Raw genomic sequence first — 19,271 nt, forward strand, 5'->3', positions numbered from 1 at the left:
TTTCACTTTTTTCCTTAAACTACTAAATTCTCTCTTTTTTTTTCCAATAGTAAAGTCTCGGACACAACTTGCAATGGTTTTATACTGTCAACTTGCAATTATGATTTTATTTACAAAAAAACAAACAAACGGGTGCCTGAAATATTAAAGTAAAAATTCATTGGTACTTTTGTCCCTTTCTTTTTTTCTTGCATCACATTCACGTGGTTTTCGTTCCTTTTTTTAACGTGATTTTTATGGGTTACTGGAATGGCAGAGAACTTTGATTGTCCTTGGATTCTTGGATAAGTAGTATCTGATTTCTCGCCCATTTCCAGGGTTCATTCCCTAAAAAATGAAAAATATGTTATTTACTAATTTCACTCAGGCTCAAAAACCCTTTTAGATTTCTAATTTAACCCTTGAATTACATGATTTCCGTTTGAAGTAGTCTTGCAAAGAAACCAACATGTTACCAGATTAGGGTCGTGTATGCCTCTTTCAAAGAGTGTCGGTGCTAATAACTATTTGTACGATTCTTACCTTTTAAAAAAAAAATAATAATCCACTCGTCTCTTTTTCTCCACTTTTCTCTTTCACTCTCATTTTAACATGACCCCCCCTAATCACCCTTTCATCTTATCCTACTTTCCATATCGGTGATAAAAAATTTTTTTAACATCTTCAATTATGTATATTCGATTCTCTTAATTAATATTGTATTCCACTAAGATTATACGTTAATGTCAACAAAAAGAAGATTATAGTAATAATTTAAATCCAAACTGCTTAGCGCCTGAATTGAGTGATTGATTGAACCAGCCTTAAATTTCCAAATGAGTCAAACAAAAGCAGCGCAGCCATGGATTCTAGAAGAAACAAAACTACAACACAACTTGCCCTAAAGAGATCAGAACAACGTAGACAAAGGGAACGTGGCCAGCCGTTTGCAGTTTTAAATAAATAGATTTCATATCCCTGATCTCAATTAAATAAATCAAAACATTAATTTTAAATAATCTACTCCTCATTTATTTTTCCCAAAGTAGTAGGTAGAATGTCTTTTGTTTTTTTATACCACGACAGATAATCTCGTTCCGTTGCCAATTCAAGCATTGAATTAAATACATCAAACCCATATTACTTTTAAGTTAATTAATCACGGTTTTTTTTTTTGACCTTTTAATAAAATCTATGCATCATCATTTGTTTCCCTACCAAAAATCATTTCATATATTGTAACAATATTAAATGAGTGATACATATCCTTTTAAGGTGACAGAAAATAATAAAAAATATTTTTAAAATAATTAATGGAATATATAATAGTATTTGAATTTTTATTTGTGAAATTAAAATTACAATTTTAAATCTTAAAATCACTTACTCTTTTAGGTTATTGATCATATTTAAATATTGTGATGTGTAATTAAAAAATTGTGGAGTGAGAAAATTCTATTGGATAGAATAATAACCCAAAATATTATCCAAAACTTTGTTATAATGATGCCTTATTGGATGCCAAACAAGAAAACGTTTAAAAAAAAATCCCACGTCGGTTTGTGCCAGAGAAGGGGACAAAAGCTAAAAGACACGAAACCTACACCATGAACTGGATATTTCATTCTTGTCCGTATAAATAATTCATAAAAAGAAAAAAACGTTACCACCACAAGTAGGGTTCTTAAATTCCATAAACCACGCTAATATCATGATGTAAAATTTTAAAATATTAAAATAAATGGAAAAAAAAGAACTAATCAAAACATAAGAAAGACACGTGCTAATGTTTGAATTTCATTACAAAAATTTTAAAGTGTAATAAAAATGAATTCATGTGTGTATATATTCGTTGCTTCGTATCATTAAAAAGATAACTGGGAAAGGGACTTGTCCCGGCTAAAAGAAAGAGGAAATTTAGCATCTTGCTTTTCAGCTAATTTTATGTATGCTCTCTCTGAGTTTAGACAAAAGTATTATCTAAGCTGTAGTTGACACTTTACGTAATGAAGGGTCAAGTCCGAAGTAAAACATTATACTAAGTTAATAAACATGAGTCTACTTATTCCATCACGATTAATTAATACAATATCTTTAATACAAATAAAATATTTATATTTATATTTTAAATATTTATTAATTTAATAACTTATATTGTATTTATATTTACAAAACTTCTTAGAAGATTGAATCTATATATACATAACACAACTTATCATTACCAATAAGGCAAATCATAATTGCGAAGTTTACTTGTATTATTTTAAAATTATGTATTTTAAATGATACACTCAAGTTGATTTTCAGGTATCTGTCGTATCCGCTGGAAAATATAAAAATTAAAATTATTCTTTTAATTTTTAAAATTTAAATTATTTTATTTTATTTTCAAATTAAACCATATATTCGTTGGAATTTATACTCAATCTCTTTGAAAAAAAAATATAGATTTTTTTTTTAATTTTTAAATTCTAAAGGTCACTATTGTGAGAGTGATTTGAACATTTACATGCATAACGGTTTAGCATCCATACTAAGCCTTCATAGTAGAAAACTCTAAAAATCATATTATAATATTAAATATTTTATTTTTACTTTTAGACAATATATTTAAATGAGTTTGTGCACATCTTGAGCTGTTCATACCTAATCAGCTCAAAAAATTCAGAAACAAAAATTTACTTACAAGTACTTATGTGAACAAATATTTTCAATCTTTTTTTTTTTCCTCTTGTAAAAAAATATATGTTAAACAATAATATTTAAATATATATATATCAAAAGATTCACATAAATAATATAGATTTGTAACACAAAAATATGAAAAAATGATTATTGTAATTTTAATTTTAAATTTTTAAATAAAATTTAACTTAAAAATATTAATTAATAAAATAAAAACCCTAGCGAAGTGGGGTTGATTCTAGTTTTAAAATAAAATTGTTAATTTTTAGTTTTTGGATAAACTATAAAAATGATCATCTAACTATGTTCATGTTTCTGTTTTGGTTACTCAACTTAAAATTTTTTCTAACTTTTCAATTAAGAGATTATTATGTGTTCTATTTAATTTTAATTATCTGTTTTTAATTTTTTAATCAACAATACATATCACTAACAATTTGATTTAGTATCAAATTATTTGTCAATTTAATTAAAAACTAAAATTATGCTAATCATAATGAAAAATTGATATTTTTACAAATATTAAGTTATTTATATAGTTTTATTACATATTTGAATTTTAAAATTTACATTTGCTATGATTTTAATGTTTTTAGTTAATTTCTAACTATAACTTCTTAAAAATATAAGCAAAAAGGGTTATGTACCGAATTGAATAATTTAAATCATAAATAAAATAATTAAATAGAAGTTTTAGCTAATAAGATGTGGAATGTCTCTGTTTTAATTAAAGGTTGAAAACTTTGGTTAAGAAGTTTAAGGATTAAATTGATAAAATTTGTAAACGTGAAAGGTTAAATTTATTGAATTATATAGAATTAGGATCAAATTGATAGAATATATAAGTATTGAGGATTAAATGTGTTACTATATTAGTTAGAGAAAAGTTTCTTGTTGTCAACTTAACGGGAACAAATTCAAACATTAATACCTAAATTGAAAATTTTTAAAATTGTGTGATCAAAACAGGATATATTTACATAATTTACTCTAGCTTTTCATGAGAAACATTTGAATTTATTGATATAACAAAGTTCATCAAAATAATCTTACTTGTAAATAACCATATCCAATAATTCATTCGATTCTATGAATTATTTCTAGTTAAATTGAGTCAAGCCTAGTTAAATATGGAATCGGATCAAAATAAAATTATAATAAATAAAATTATTTATATTTATATTTATTTATAAAATATATAAATATTAATATAATATATTTTAGGGTAAACTACCAAAATAGTCACTTTTGTTTGACTCAAGTTACATTTTAGTCACTTATATTTGAAATGTTACGTTTTAGTCACTTATGTTATCATGTTGTAACATTTTAGTCACTGAGCCGTTAGTTTCTGTTAACGATGTAACAGTAAACTGATGTGGCACGTTAAATCATCATTTCAAACAAAAATCCTAGGTTAATTTATACAATCGGTCCCCATATTTTTTCATTTGGAGCAATTTATTTTTTTCTTTAATGTTTTTTTAACTTTATTTCTTTTCCATTCTCTTATGCTTCTCCCTTTGTTTTCCTCCCTTCTCCATTTCTTTCAACGTAGTTTTTCTATGCTTTATTTTTTGAACAATTTAATTTTTTAGAGTGAGGCGAGCTTGTGGACAAGTTACAAATGGAAAGCATAAAAAAACTATGTTAAAAGAAATGAAAAAGGGAGGAAAATAGAGGGAGAAGCATAAGAGAATGGAAAAAAAAGTTAGAAGAACATAAAATCAAATTTTTAAATTGTTGAAAATGAAAAAAATATAGGAACCAATTGTAGAATTTAACCTAAAATTTTCGTTTGAAATGATGATTTAACGTGCCACATTAACTTACCCTTACACCATTGTCGGCAATTAATGACTCAGTGACTAAAATGTTACAACACGATAACGTAAGTGACTAAAACGTAACATTTCAAACATAAGTGACTAAAATGTAACCTGAGTCAAATAAAAATGACTATTTTGATAGTTTACCCTATATTTTAAATGCTAGAAACCTTTTCGAGTCATTGAGCATAATTTTAAAGAAAGAAAAAAACATCAAAATCAATAGACAGTTAAGCGTGGATTGCCGGCTTCGTTGTTAACTAAATAGACACCACTCATTTCACCAATAAAAAATAAAAAATAGACACCGTTCATATTCTCATCGCAAATCACGCTTTGTTTTTTTCTTCTCAATAGTCTTTGGTCCGAATTGGCAAATGATACGGAACACAAGGTTTTAAATTAAAAAAAAATCAAAGTATAAGTATATTTTAGGGTAAATTCACTATTAATGATTAAATTATGGGTAAAATTTTATATCGATCACTTAATTAAAAAATTATAATTTGATTATTAAATTTTTTAAAAATTTTCACTTAAGTTACTGAACTATTCAAAAATTTTAATTTAAATTATGGGGTTGTTAAGTTTTTCTTTCTTTTAAGTTTTGCCAAAGAGCACCAATTGAAAGCTCTTATCCCCCTTCTATTCTACAACTTAATTTTTTCCATGAAACACATTTGAACGTCACAAATCTACAAACCAAAATCCAAACAGTTTTTTTCTTTGATTTCTGACATTAATCGTTATATCGACTTTGATCTAAATTATGTTATTCTATTTATCAATGGATATTGATTCACCGTACTAATTGTCGAATCGATACCTGGAGCTTACAAACCATACTTAAAAAAAACTAAATAATCCAATAACTTAAATAAAAATTTTCGAATAATTTTGTTACTTAAATGAAACTTTTCTACTAATTCAATAACTATTTTATAATTTTTTAAAATTAAATAACCAAAATATAAATTTACTATGACATTAAATGTAGTTTTACAAAAAAAAAGGTGTACTAGCATTCATGTAGAAAAATTTAAAGCTTTTATTTCTCTCCTCTTTTTTTTCTTAAAAAAAAAGTATGTTGCTTTTTCTTTAACCAGTTGGATCATCATCATTACAGTGTCCCATTTTCATTTTCTTTATATTTTATTTTAATAACTAATGTTCTAATAATAGCAATTATTGAGTTGTCTAGGGGCGGCAAGCAGATTTTTTTTTTTTGTTTGTTAGAAAAGCAACTGCTTTATTGTGTATTAGTAGTCAAAAAGATATATCCATTGTGGATTTTTGGAACACCTTTTTTACCCGATAGTAGTTTTAATTTAAGTGAATTAGAGGATTATTATTTATACTATGTTAATATACCTTCACTCTAAATTTGTCTGTACTCCAAGTGCTGTCTTCATAATTTCCGCCAAGTGTTTCTTGAAGCGACACGATGTGTCTGAGTAAGCCCTTCTTCAACGTTCTCCCTTATCAAATATGTCAGTCAATCTTGTTGTGCTGTCTTCTCTCATACATGCAAATTGTTTTGTAGTTTGAGTGTCAAAATGCAATTGGACGAGTCTCATCTTCTTAACTCCAATTTACTTTTAGTGGTCCCAAAAACCAAACAATCTCTACAGTAGTTAATGCCATGAAAAATAAATTCAGATGAATTACAAAAGATTATGGATAAAATTTACTTTATGATCTTATTCAATCAACAGAAAAGAGAAAATGTTTGAAACGGAATCATCATTCTAATATCAAGTTAAAATAACTGTTAAATCCATTCCATCACAAAAAAAGAGAATCATTTTAAATAAACTATCTACTTAATCTTTAAGTCATAATGTAGAACGAAATTCTTCCCAAATAAATTCATCTTGATACATCAACACAATAACTATTTTATTTTTTAAATTGCATCAAAATTACGTATAGATTTAAAATCGCTATTAATGATATAATAATATTTTGTTAAATTTTAAAATTCAATTTATAAAAATTAATTAATTTAAATAAAAAAAAGTTTATTTTTTGAATGAGTAGATACTATTTCGATCCGCATGTAAAGATTGATTCTATCAGATACATGATTTAGATTTTTTGTAAGAATTATATTCGACATAGAATTTTGTTTGTGAAATTAAAAATCTTAAAAACAAACAAACAAATTAGTTTACAAGCACATCGAATGTATATTTCATGACTTAAAAGTAGATGCACAAACAAAATTATTTAAATACTTTATTCAAAAAATATTTAAATAATTTTTATCTTAAATAATCTAACACATATCAAATTTAAATCAAATTGCAAATTAACATCCAAACTAATCACTTTTAAACCCATTATTTAACAAAAAAAAGCATATAAATATTTTAGAAAAAAATTTGAACATTGCTTTCCCTTTCTTCTTTTTCTTTTCGGTCATATACTCTTCGAACTTTTGAAATTTAATTTTAGGAATTTAACTCCTTTATGATTGATTTAAAAATTAAAATTTAATTGATAGCATTTTTGTTAGACTTCTATCATTTTTGATGATAACTTATATTCAAATTTATAAAAGTCAATTAACAATGTTATTAATTGAACTTTAATTTTTAACCAATAGAGGAACTAAATTCTTAAAGTTAAAAGTTAAATTGATAACTCATATTCAAATTTATAGAATCCAATTAACAATGTTATCAATTGAACTTTAATTTGTAACAAATAGAGAGATTAAGTTCTTAAAACTATAAGCAAGTAAAATGACTAAATCATAAAAGTTAAAAAAGTATAGGGAGTGACGGGTAATTATACTTTTTCTCCTCCCCTACGTTCCGAAAAGAAAAAAAAGAAGAAGGTGAAAATGTGTCAGCATTTAGAAGCCTAAATTTTACGGCACGCTTTGTATCTTGGTTTAATTAAATATATAGTTATAGATTATGGATATGAGTGAAATTGAGTAAAGGATATGGAAACCATAGCTGGCTTTGTGTAGTAATGTAGCTACCTTTGTTAACAACAATGCCGCATATGTATCCTTTAGCTAACATTACTTACATCCGTGTAGAGTAATTGGAGCTAAAAGTTGGATGAAATAATTCCAAATATTTTAATATCAAGCTATGTTAATTTAACGCACAAATCAGCTCTATTTATGGAGAACAGGAGCAGTTGTTAATTAAAAATATATTGGAATTGAGATTTGAGAATGCACCGAGGCAATATGGGCTTAAAGATCTGGCCTATTAGAACCCATAGGACTTCGTTATTCCAAAGCCTGATCCAGCCATTGGGTGTTGCAACATCTTTTATCCAAATGGCCGGAAACAACAGATCAAAACCCACCAAATATATATATTAGTTTTTGGAGCACGACTAAAGTCTCTCTCTCTCTCTCGCTCGCTCTCTGTTGCTGTTAGGTTTCAGCACCGGAAATTAGCCTCTCACTGTAAGTCGAAGTAAGCTAAGCTAAATAATTCTCTTCTCCTTTTTTTTTTGTAGTCCGTTGTTATTAATGTTATCGTACACGTAAAATGATATAGCTGAGACAGTTCTAACTTGCGTTGGACAGTGTTTGCTTCTTTTTTTTTTGGTTCTCTCTCATATATGAAGTGAATTAACTGTGAATTTAGTTGTTAAAACTATTGTTTGTGTTGAAAATTTCTTAATAATTTTTTTTTCATTAGAAAAGCATTGAGGAAGGTATAGTTTTTTTTTTGTTTTTTTATTTTTTATTTTTATGGTTTGGACTTTGGATAGCTTTACTGGCTAGAGGACCTGAAAAGTCCCTAAATATTATATAACTATTATAGGCTTTGGAAGCAAATGAAAATGGGGAAAAAAGCAAAGAAAGGAAATAGTGGTTTTGATGATAATGGTTATAAAAAGAATGCAACGAGCCAGGTGACTGATGGGACTGGGAAATTTAAGAAATCTTTCAAGCATCACCAGAATTCGGACTCACAAGCACCAGTTATCAGGTATCATTACTTTGTGATCCAAGTTAAAAAATTTTAAGTTGTGTTTTGGAATGTTTAACTGATATGATTACCCTTTTAGGAAACAGGTTGAGCCTGAAACAGCAAAGTACTTTTCGGAGATTGCAAACCTTTTTGAAAGCCAAGGAGTGGATGTGGAGGAGCGATCAGTTATCTGTGGTAATGCTCTTGAAGAAGCTAGGGGAAAGGAATTTGAACTAGCAACAGATTATATCATAAGCAATACTCTTCAGACTCTACTCGACGGCTGTAATTTGGACAATCTATGCAGTTTCCTTCGAGGCTGTGCAAATATCATTCCTGCTATTGCAATGGACAGGTCTGGTTCTCATGTAGCTGAGACAGCTTTTAAGTCATTAGCCAGGCATGTTCAGGACACAGAAGCCTACACCATTATTGAAGAGACTCTGAAAATGATATGCAAGGTATCAAGTATTTGATTTGTACTCTAATGGCAAATGAAACAAACTCTGTCGCATATTCTTGTTATAGGACTTCTGGAGGCCTTGCCTGCCTGACATACCCTTCTTTTCAGTGTATTAGCAGATACAACTAAATATTTCAAGAGACTCTATTTGGTGGAGGCAAACTAAGATAATGTGCTAAATTTTGCTACTTAGCTCTGAATCTTTCCTTGATCCATTTCAGGTTATTGTTGTCAATCCCCTTGATTTAATGTGCAATTGCTATGGATCTCACGTTCTTCGAAGTCTTCTTTGTCTCTGTAAAGGAGTACCACTGGACTCCCCAGAGTTTCATGGAGCAAAGGGATCGAAAGTTCTAGCAGAGCGGTTAAATTTAAAAGTATCTCACCTGGATGGGAATGATTCCCAGCACCTCCAGCAAGGATTTCCAAGTTTATTGAAATTTCTTGTATCAGGGATGATGAACTGTACAAAAGAAGATATGAAGACCCTACAAGTTGATCAGTATAGCAGTTTGGTTCTGCAGGCATGTTTTTGTTTTCTCCAGTTATTTTATATTATTTAATTTTGTCACTACTATATAGTGTCAGGTGTGCAAAAGCAATCTGTAAGTGTAGACTCCCTTGCCTTATGGCTTTTTGCACTGTTGACGAGCACAGTTAGATAAGTATTAAGATATTCCATCTATTATTGGATCATGCAACCATGTATTGAGTTGCAGAAGATGATAACTAATTCCTGGATTAATTGGTTTATTGAAACTTCATTATTTGCATTCTACTTAATGACACTTCTCATTTTTCGGGTAATTTCTCATTTAATTTGTCTACTTCTTTTGATTTTTCTTGTAGATTCTGACAAACATTGTCTATTGCATATGACTAATTTGTTTATTCTCTTTTTATGCGATGTGGAGTGTTGATGGATTGCTGGGTGTTTGTAGCCTTTCCATGAGTTTTCAAGTTCTTACCCTTGTCCTTGAAGGGTGTTTTTTCTCTAAATGAGGTTTTAATGTAATGAATTGACGTGCCACTGAACTTTTAGTTCTTCTCACTTGGCAGACAGCTTTGAAGTTATTAGCCGGGAATGATCAAGAATTGCTGCACATAATTCCAGTTCTTCTTGGTTGCAACAAGGAAAATTTAGCTGAAGGAAAGTTCATTGACATGATCATTGCTGGTGAAACTGTAGAATCAATGAAAGAACCCGCATTTAGCCATTTAATGGAAGTAAGCAACTTCTAATAGATTATAGTTTATTTATGCAGTACTTTATATTTTATCCTATGAAACATTTTCTTTTTCTGTATCATAATGTTGTTCGTATCTCTATATGTTTGAGGTGTTACTGCATTTGAATTGAACCATTGTCATAAAAATGCAATTTGGAAGGCAGCCATTTGATTAGCTCCTCAAGGATATGAACCCAAATAACAATGCTATCTTAGACTTTAGTCTTAAAAAAACAAGACACAAACATAAAATTTTGCACCTAATTTCCTTTGTAGCCTCATAATTATATTATTCATAAACCTCTGGTTGTCATTAATGTTGTCGCTTGTTATAAAGTACATTCCAAGAGATGTCTTCTGCTCGTAATTGCAAGGCTACAGGTTAACTCTTGTAGTTAGAACTGTCTGGACACTGTTCTAGATGAGTCAAATTTTCCTTTTCTTTTAGTTAAATCCCCTTAATCGATGATTAAAGTTGGCAGTGAAGTGGGATATTTTCATCACTCCTGCTATACTAATTTCACATAAGATTCAAGAGCTGCTACCACTGTGATATCTATTCTCCAAACAGTCTTGTTCTTTTGGAAGCACAACTGGATAAAAGATGAAGCAGAGAAAAAAGCAGTTGATTCCTCACTTCATCATTTATTTTGCTTGTTGCTGTTAAATAATCTGCTTTACGCTTTTTCTTTTTTGTTTATTTCATGGTCTTAGCTCCTTTTTCTGCAAAATGCAGGTAATTCTGGAGGTCGCACCTGAAAGCCTGTATAATAATATGTTGACAAAGCTTTTGAAGAATTCATTGTTTGAGCTTTCATCCCATCCTTGTGGAAACTTTGTTGTTCAAGCATTAATTTCCCATGCAAGAACAAAAGATCAAGTACGTATTCTTTATTTGCGTTACAAGATTCTAGGTTAATGCTTATTTGTTGAAATAAGGTACTGCAATTGATGCTAGTGTTCCATCTATGAAATTCTGTTATTGGTATATATTTACTCGTCATTGTTTTACTCCTTGACTGCTGTTTAATTCTTCAGTTTGTGGAGGTTATTCTGGTGCTAGATGTGTTGCTAAGCTCTGTTCTGACATTCGAAAAAAACCTCCCTTGATTTTGTCTATTAGATGGAGCTGATCTGGGAAGAGCTTGGGTTGAAATTTGCAGATCTTCTCGGAATGGGGAGATCAGGAGTTATTGCTTCCCTTATTGCTGCTTGTCAAAGGCTTCAAACTCATGAATATAAGGTTTGGTAGTTAGATTCATTCCTTTAATGCTTGCTGTTTAGTAATTCTGTACATGTGAGTCAGAAACAGCTGGGCAGGAACTCTTAAATGGAAATTATATCATACTAAAACTTCCCTTTGATGTAGATGTCTTGTCCTAACCCTTGTTGACTTTTCCCTCTTTTTTTTTCAGTGTTGCGAGGCACTTGCTACCGCTGTTGGTTCAAAAAATGAGACTTCCAAGTTCATTGTTCCTCGGATACTGTTTCTTGACGGTTACTTCAGCTATGACGATAAGTCTAGTTGGAGCTGGCCTGGCGGTGCTAAGATGCATGTTATGGGTTCTTTGATTCTGCAGGCTATTTTTAAATTCCAAAGTGTATGTTTCTTTTCTTGAATATGTTGTATCATTCTCTTTCTATCCAATTAAATTATTGGCCTCAGATATATCACGCGCTATCAGTAAGTTTCTGCCACTTTTGCTTGCATTAACTAAACTAAAGTTGTGAGCTTCAAGCTTCTGATTAAGATGTGTGTATATGGTAATAGTACTGCAAAATTTAAGCTGAGTTTTTTTATTAGTGTAGCAATATCTAAACAGTAAGTGCTGGAAATTATTTATATAGCTTATAGCCTGATACTCAAGCAGATTTGATCATCTTTAAATGAAATTTTCTGAAAGGTGAAATACCGGATGATTTGACTGATTAGAGGTTGTAGTTTGAATTCTTGAATTGAATGGATATTACTCACTAAAACTTCTCAGTTCTAAACCAATGTCCTATATGTTGGTGTTTTTAGTTTGATCATAAATGACGAACAAGATATTCTAGTGAGAAATATGATCTGGCATTACAGAGGAGAGATATGATACTTTAGTTATGATCAGTTCATCTGTATCTTGATTGTTTTTGGAACTTGAGAAATCTTTATGATGTTGGGGTTACTTAAAACAAAAGTGTGAATATCTGGCTTCTAACTTTAGTATGCTATCTCTTGTTTCTTGTTTACAGGAATGGATACAGCCTTATATTCTGAGTGTTACATCCATGGACGCTGAGCATGTTCTTGAGGCAGCTCAAGATGCTCGAGGAGCGCGGGTTATCGAAGCATTTCTTGCTTCAGATGCTTCAACAAAGCAGAAGCGCAGATTAGTTGTGAAGTATGTCAAGCTACTGCTTCAGCTGTTTTATTTTTTTTATGGAAGTTCTTCTCGGTGTTTGTTTCATTTGGTCCATTGGTTTAATGTGACATCAATGGAACTTGTCTGCACCAAAAAAAAAAACCCTGGCCTCCTGGCCCTTTTTTTTTTTTCTAAATGGAATAATATTCTGCTTTCCTGAGATTCCAACTGTTATTTTGTTGCATGATCAAATGTAAATGACCCCAGTGCTTCTGTTAACTATGAAGGTTACGTGGACATTTTGGGGAGCTTGCAATGAACCTATCTGGTTCTTTTACTGTTGAAAGATGCTTCAATGCTGGTAACTTGTCACTAAGGGAAGCCATAGCTTCTGAACTATTAGCTGTACGAACTGAACTCTCCAAGACCAAACAAGGCCCGCATCTGCTTAGGACATTAGATATTGACAGGTAAGTAAATTTCAGTTTGCTGGTCTGGTAATCTGAGATTAATTCTTTTGTTATGTCACAGGCTAAAATGTAATGCATGCTGAAGCTTAGACTAGTTTGGGCTCAAGTTTGATAGGAAAAACAAAATAAATTTCAATTGTTTGTTCATGTTTTAATTTGTTTATTTAGATTACTGAATTAGAGGTTTGATTCATCTGTCACATATTTGTTTGCTCCATGGAAAAATGTTGTCCCATCTATATGCTACATTCTTCAAGAAATGTTGCCGTTTGTGTTTTATTTGTATCATACGTTTCTTCATCTTTGCTCCATCATGACAGATATGCTACCAAACCTGATCAGTGGAGGTCAAAACAAGCATCAAAACAATCAGCCTATAATGAATTCTTTGTTGCCTTTGGCTCTAGCGAATCTAAATCAACAAAAAGTAACAAACTCCTTTATAATGCTTCTATGGACACATCAGAGCATGAAGAATTGAACATAAAGAAAGATATAGACGGGTCTCTCATTTCCACTTCCGTGGTTGATGATACCTCTTCAGAGAAGAAAGGAAGAAAGAAGAGAAAAAGAGATGTGGCCTCTGAGGATGCAGTTGGTTCTAACAGGGCAATAGAAAAGGCTGTAAAGAATTTTCTCTCATCCAGTACACCAGATAAGAAACGGCACAATGCTTCAAACCAGAGACTGAAAATTTGAACGTTTAGGATACAATGCGTTTTGCTGACGTTTCTGATAGCCGACTTGAGCTGCATCATGTTATAGGCTAAGACTGAAAGCTATTTTGCTTCTGTTTACATTCTCCAAGTTGAGATAAATTTTGGGTGTGCCAAGCATTTTGGTTAGGGTAGAAAACATAAACCTTCCTGGGAAAGTGGGAACCTTTCTTGTTGTATCCTATCATTTTATACCAAATTATGGCAGTTTGGCAATAGAAATTGACAGATTACGGTACCAAAAGGGGATTCAATACATGTTTCTCTTTAAGCTATGACTCTTATTAGTAGCCAATGCAACAAGAAATTATTTAAATAGAAAAAGAATTAATGATTTAGAGATCCTGTTATCTTCTTCATTTATCTCCTTAAAAGTGGAGGGTTGGACCTAGTGGGAAAAAAAAAAACTTTATATTTAAATAATCTATCTACAGGGAAGCTGCGATTGGTACGAAGGCATGAACTGTTTACGTGAATTATAAAATTTACTTGTTCTGTATAGGGTTTGAATAGCTTGGGAGGTCTCTTCCAAGTTGGAACCCAGAGTTTGCTCGTTTAATCATTTTAAAAATGTAGTATGTTTTCTCTGGACTCAGTTTACATTTTCCGTTTTCCATTTTCTCCATTACATGATTCTTTAAGTTCCGTTTTGGATGGTTTTTCAGCTAAAATGGTGACTAAAACCCTTAAAAAGAAGGTAGCCGCTGTTTGGGGTTTCAAGTTTAGATTCTGTAAATAAATCTGTCACGTAATGGTCTGTTTCAGGTGCAATGAAATGTAAATATCCCCTCTTCAAATGTACCTGAATTAGGGGCAAGGCCTTATGATTACATTCCGTTCATTAGATCTGTTTTTCCTCTTTGGTTAAAAAGTTGGTTAGCACAGCTGACTGGCGAGCTACCTTCTTTTTTGCAGCATCATTTTAAGATTTTGGTATTACCTAACAGGTTACAAAATTTAATACAGGGGGTAAATCTACCCCACTGCTGTACTTTACATGGCAATCGCATGTAAATGCTTCTGACTTTTCTTTCTAGAGATTGACATATAGTAAATTTGTTTTCTTTGCTGAATTTGATCCTTGAACAATGTAACTAAGAATTCAGCATTTTACCAACAAATCACATGGTTGTCGGTGGGCATATTATACCATTTCACTTTTCCTTGTTTTCTGGCCTTCATAAATTGTTCATTTATGCTTTTATAGTATTCAACCAAATAACAGGTTTGAGATGATCTAAATGGATTAATCCCTTTAAACTTGTAGGAAACCATAAGCAAATCTCCAGTACATGTGATACATAAATGCTTGCTGTGAATTCGATCCTTCTGCTGATTTTTTCACGGGTAAAAAAACACAACAGTTTTCTTTGGCAACAAAAAAAACTGCCCTGATTTTGACAGAAGACGAATCTTTCACTTCTTACTGAAAGAAGGAACAAAAAAACATATTTGTTCTGAATTAAGATGCTTCAGAATCACAACTCCTATATAATGATCTTTATAGGATTTGTTGTCTGCCAATAGAAGTTGTCATATGTGTTTGTCGGTTATCTTACTTTTATCTGGTTTTAGCTTCCTTTGACCTCATTGATCAGTTTCTAAAAGAGAACACAACATTCAAAGAATGGATAAACTTCCAGCGGTCAGCTTCATGATCCAAGGATTTAAGCAAAGGAGATCATGGAAAAGTAGTGTCTTGTCATGGTGGGACTGGGAACAAAACAAGTTCCCATCCTGTGGATGGTCATAATATTTCCAAGCCAACTAAAGGTTGTGATTCCACCAGGGGAGCCGATACACCGCCCCCGGCGTCCATCATCAGGGCCACTCTCCATCTTTCTCAAACCCCACAAGTAGAGACTGAGGTAACTTACTCACCAACCTACCATCTTTTATCATATCAACGACCATGGACTTTGTCTATTTGGTGACATAGTGTATCAATTACACAAGATTTGACCTTGGGGCTTCCGCTTTAGATTCGCCAACAAAATCTCGCCCCACCTGCCTAAACTGGTTCTTGTATACGTTTCTGTGTTTGGTAATTTAGAACTTGCCGGGGAGGTCCCTTTGTTATTGGGACCTGATCAAATTAGTCCTCTATTATTAAATCTATCAATTTAGCCCATATAATATTAGAAAGAATCAAATAAGTCCAATTTTAATAGAGTTATTATTCTCTGTTTAAAAAATAACATAAAGAATTATTTTTTTTCAATTGCAATTCAACTCCAAACAAAATATTTCATTTATAAAACTATAAAAACATTAAAAACATTTACTATGTTGATCAGTAAATGACATTTTTTCAGAACAATAATGGTTCACTATTTTAAAATTTGGTATTATTTGATTCTTTTTAATATTATATAGACTAAATTTATCTGTTTAATAGTAGGACTAATTTGATCAGTTCACTATGATAAAGGAGCTCTCAATTTACTTTCACCTAACTTACACTATCCTCCAAGCAGTGGCGTATTAGGGGTGGGGGGAGCCCGACCCTTTTAAAATGAAAAATTATTCATTTACGTATTTTAAAAATTTAAAAATTTAAATTTAATAGAGTTAAAATTACTTTTGACCGTCCTTAAAAATAATAAAAAATTTAATTTAATCTTTTAAAAATTATAAAAATATAGGCTATTAAAAATTATAATTTAATTTCGACCCCTAAAAAAGATTTTCTAACTTCGCCCCTGTCTCCAAGCTACTTATTAGACACAATCACATTTTCTATTATTGAAAAAATAATCATAAATCTCGAAACAAAAAAAAATGCCTTATTTATAATATAATATGCCTATAACATAAGTTTACTCTGCCTTCATGCAGACTGTTCATCAAAAACTAATAAAAGGTAATACTAAAAAAAGAAAGGGTGTCTTAAACCAAAGCACATGATATTGTAGGAATGTGAAAGGGAAAGTTTGAGTTGGTGTTGTGACTGAAAACAGCCTTAAAAAAAATGTCGGTATATGTCTACCAGAATGAGACATTAGAGCCTTTAACTTAATTGAGTTGCTACACTGGTTTTCAAACCTTATCCCATGAAACCAGGCATTCGTTAATTTTATAAGCCTTTGTCCATCACATAAGTCAATTGCACTACTCCATACCAAACTTGAGATCCCTAAGACTTTCAGCAACTCAGCTGATCATGTAAAACCATTGACCCCTCTCTCCTGTTTCCTCAATTAATCGATTGAGCTGAACTTCCAGTTCCCACCTCATTTTTATATTAACATTCTATCCAATAGTCGGTAAATCTTAAAAAGAAAATCAATACTAGGACAATAAATAAGCAACAAAAAAATATATTGAGAAATTGGATTAATAGCTTTACAGTAGAAGAATTCAAACTGAAAACAAAGTCTTCACCAACAGAAGAAATTGTTTTTTGACCGGAGAAGATCAATTCTTTCACCTTCAAATGCAGAAAAAGCCCCCCACTCTTTTCTTCATTAACACCCACCACCTATTCTAAACATTCAGTAAGTAACAAAAATTATCAACATTTTGTACACTAGTTTCAATGCTTCAAAATGCACATCATTGAGCAAAGCCATTGGTTCCCTAGAGACCTCCAACACTCTTAAGGGATGCTCGATTCCATTCTGATCATCTAATTTTGTGACTTTAAACATCAATGGAACTGCTTCCTGAACTGCTAGGGATCGTCCTTTTCTCCCTGCTTAAAAGCCTTTTTAAAGACCTCAATCTTGTTGGCATTGGTGACTTTGATTCCTCCTCTGGGAAATTCTCGTTCACATTCGTTGGAATGTCAATCACCAGCATGCCTTCTTGCCTGCCACTACCCGATGCCACTGAAGACGAAGCGAAAGCACCAGAAGCTGATGCTGATGCTGATGCTGATGCCGATGAACCCTCTTCCACGTTGGCACCGCCGCTGCTGACCTGACCTTGATGATCACCCCAAAACAACACATTTGTCGGAAAACTAGGAGAATCTGTCGAATACCCAGAACCCAAACCATCATGTGAAGGAGACTGAAGATGATGAACATTAACAGCTTCATCTCTCGACATGACAGAACTAGAATTCTCAGCCTCAGCATTAACAACAGAGTTTCTACAAAGAGGACAAGTGGCGTGCGATTTGAACCACATATCAATGCACTCAACATGGAAGCCATGGTTGCATTTAGGGAGCAGCCTTGCTTTCTCTCCTTCTACAACCTCACACAAGCAGACCGCGCATTCGAGTCCGTCTTTGAAGTCTTCTTGGCGGAACATTAAAACGGGAAGGGAAGCAAGGATTGTGGGATCAAGGCCTTTTGTTGCTCGCAGAGGATGAGCAGTATCTTGCCCCGGAGCAAAAACGAAACGACGTCGGCGGCGTGAAGCCGAAGGAGGAGTTGGTTCCTCGATGCGCCACCAAAACCATTTAGCATAAAGGTGAAGGAAGAGCACGAAAACCACCACTACGAAGAGAATTATTATGGCTATGATCATGATTTTCCCTGTTATTGCCACCGCTGCTGATTCATTAAACCCGGGTTTATCCATGACTTGAAAAAAAAAACGAAAAAGCTTTTAACTTTCCAGGAAATGAGAGTATATAAGATGAGAATTTGAGTGAAATTCTGCAAAAAATAAAAAAAAAAACTGGTTTTTCTGCTTCTACTAAGCAAACGAATAAGATCCAACTATAAAAGAAACAGTAAAGAATTGAAGAATCGAAGTGAGATTTTTGTTTCCTGGGGAAAATGAGAGATACCCAAACGAGAGTTTTAAGTAAAATTTTGCCTAAAAAAGAAAGATGAGAGTCCAAAACTGCAGAACTCAACTGAGATTTTGTTTTCTGAGCAAAGGAAAGGAAACCCAGATGGGAAAAGGTATAAACTTTCTTAATCAAACTGGGATTAAACAAGTAAACAAAGTAATCAAATATATAATAGAGAAATGAAAGAAAGATGAGGGAAACTACAAATCAGAAAAAAAAAATGGGCTCAAATTCTGAAGCCAATAGAGGCAATGGAGAGCAACTTGGAGAAGTGGGGTTTTAAAAGAGGGTTAAGGAAAATGTAGATACAAGTTTGAAGAGAATTCAAAGAAGGGATCCCCAAAAGAAAACGTCCACTTTGGGGACTAGTTGATGCTGAAAGAATCAAAGAAGAAGAGGAAAAAAAAAGTTTGCCTTCTAAAGAGAAGTTGGGCAGAGGGCGTTGAGCTGCAACACGTGAAGAAGATGACGCTTCTTCGGTCCAACTTTATGACTCTTGTTAATGACCTTTAAACATGATTGGCTTCGTATGAGGCACTTGTATTCTACCATTTCCTCTTTTTTATTTTTTTCCTTTTCGGGTAAAACAATAAAGTATTCCCTAAATTACTGTAATCCTGTCTTTATCAAAGCTTTAATCACATTTTAAAGAAATTTCATGCCATTACATGACACCCCAAGTTTCAAAGTTTCAAAAATCCCAGTTCTTGTTGTGACTTAAAATATTTTTCAAACTTTTGGTGTTGAGAAAGGTCATCAAACTACTACTCATTTGTTTTGGGGAATAATCCAAAACAAGAAGAAACTTCACCACAGATACTGGTTCTTTTGACAATGGATCCTCTTTCCCACCAACAA

The 19,271-nt window shown here is 31.8% G+C and overlaps 2 protein-coding genes across 4 annotated transcripts; one reads left to right on the plus strand and one right to left on the minus strand.

Annotated features, from left to right (window-relative positions):
- The first annotated feature begins 7,818 nt into the window (after positions 1-7,818).
- Positions 7,819-13,938, plus strand: LOC107906031 (pumilio homolog 23). Of its 3 annotated transcripts, none has more exons than XM_016832874.2 (11): positions 7,819-7,936; positions 8,291-8,458; positions 8,545-8,901; positions 9,125-9,427; positions 9,963-10,130; positions 10,869-11,012; positions 11,256-11,375; positions 11,548-11,733; positions 12,368-12,516; positions 12,765-12,947; positions 13,268-13,938. In XM_016832874.2, the coding sequence occupies exons 3-11, from the start codon at positions 8,788-8,790 to the stop codon at positions 13,644-13,646; spliced, it is 1,746 nt and encodes a 581-aa protein (XP_016688363.1). In that variant the 5' UTR covers positions 7,819-7,936; positions 8,291-8,458; positions 8,545-8,787; the 3' UTR covers positions 13,647-13,938. The 3 variants fall into 3 exon arrangements, with proteins under 3 accessions (XP_016688363.1, XP_016688362.2, XP_016688361.2); XM_016832873.2 differs by having other exon boundaries at positions 7,824-7,926; positions 8,538-8,901; XM_016832872.2 differs by having other exon boundaries at positions 7,825-7,936; positions 8,538-8,901.
- Positions 13,939-16,967: 3,029 nt separating this feature from the next.
- Positions 16,968-18,923, minus strand: LOC107906030 (RING-H2 finger protein ATL3). The gene has a single exon (XM_016832871.2). The coding sequence runs from the start codon at positions 18,194-18,196 to the stop codon at positions 17,306-17,308; it is 891 nt and encodes a 296-aa protein (XP_016688360.1). The 5' UTR covers positions 18,197-18,923; the 3' UTR covers positions 16,968-17,305.
- Positions 18,924-19,271: the final 348 nt, after the last annotated feature.

Source organism: Gossypium hirsutum, chromosome D05 (assembly GCF_007990345.1).
Source record: "Gossypium hirsutum isolate 1008001.06 chromosome D05, Gossypium_hirsutum_v2.1, whole genome shotgun sequence".
In the NCBI taxonomy this organism is placed as follows: domain Eukaryota; kingdom Viridiplantae; phylum Streptophyta; class Magnoliopsida; order Malvales; family Malvaceae; genus Gossypium; species Gossypium hirsutum.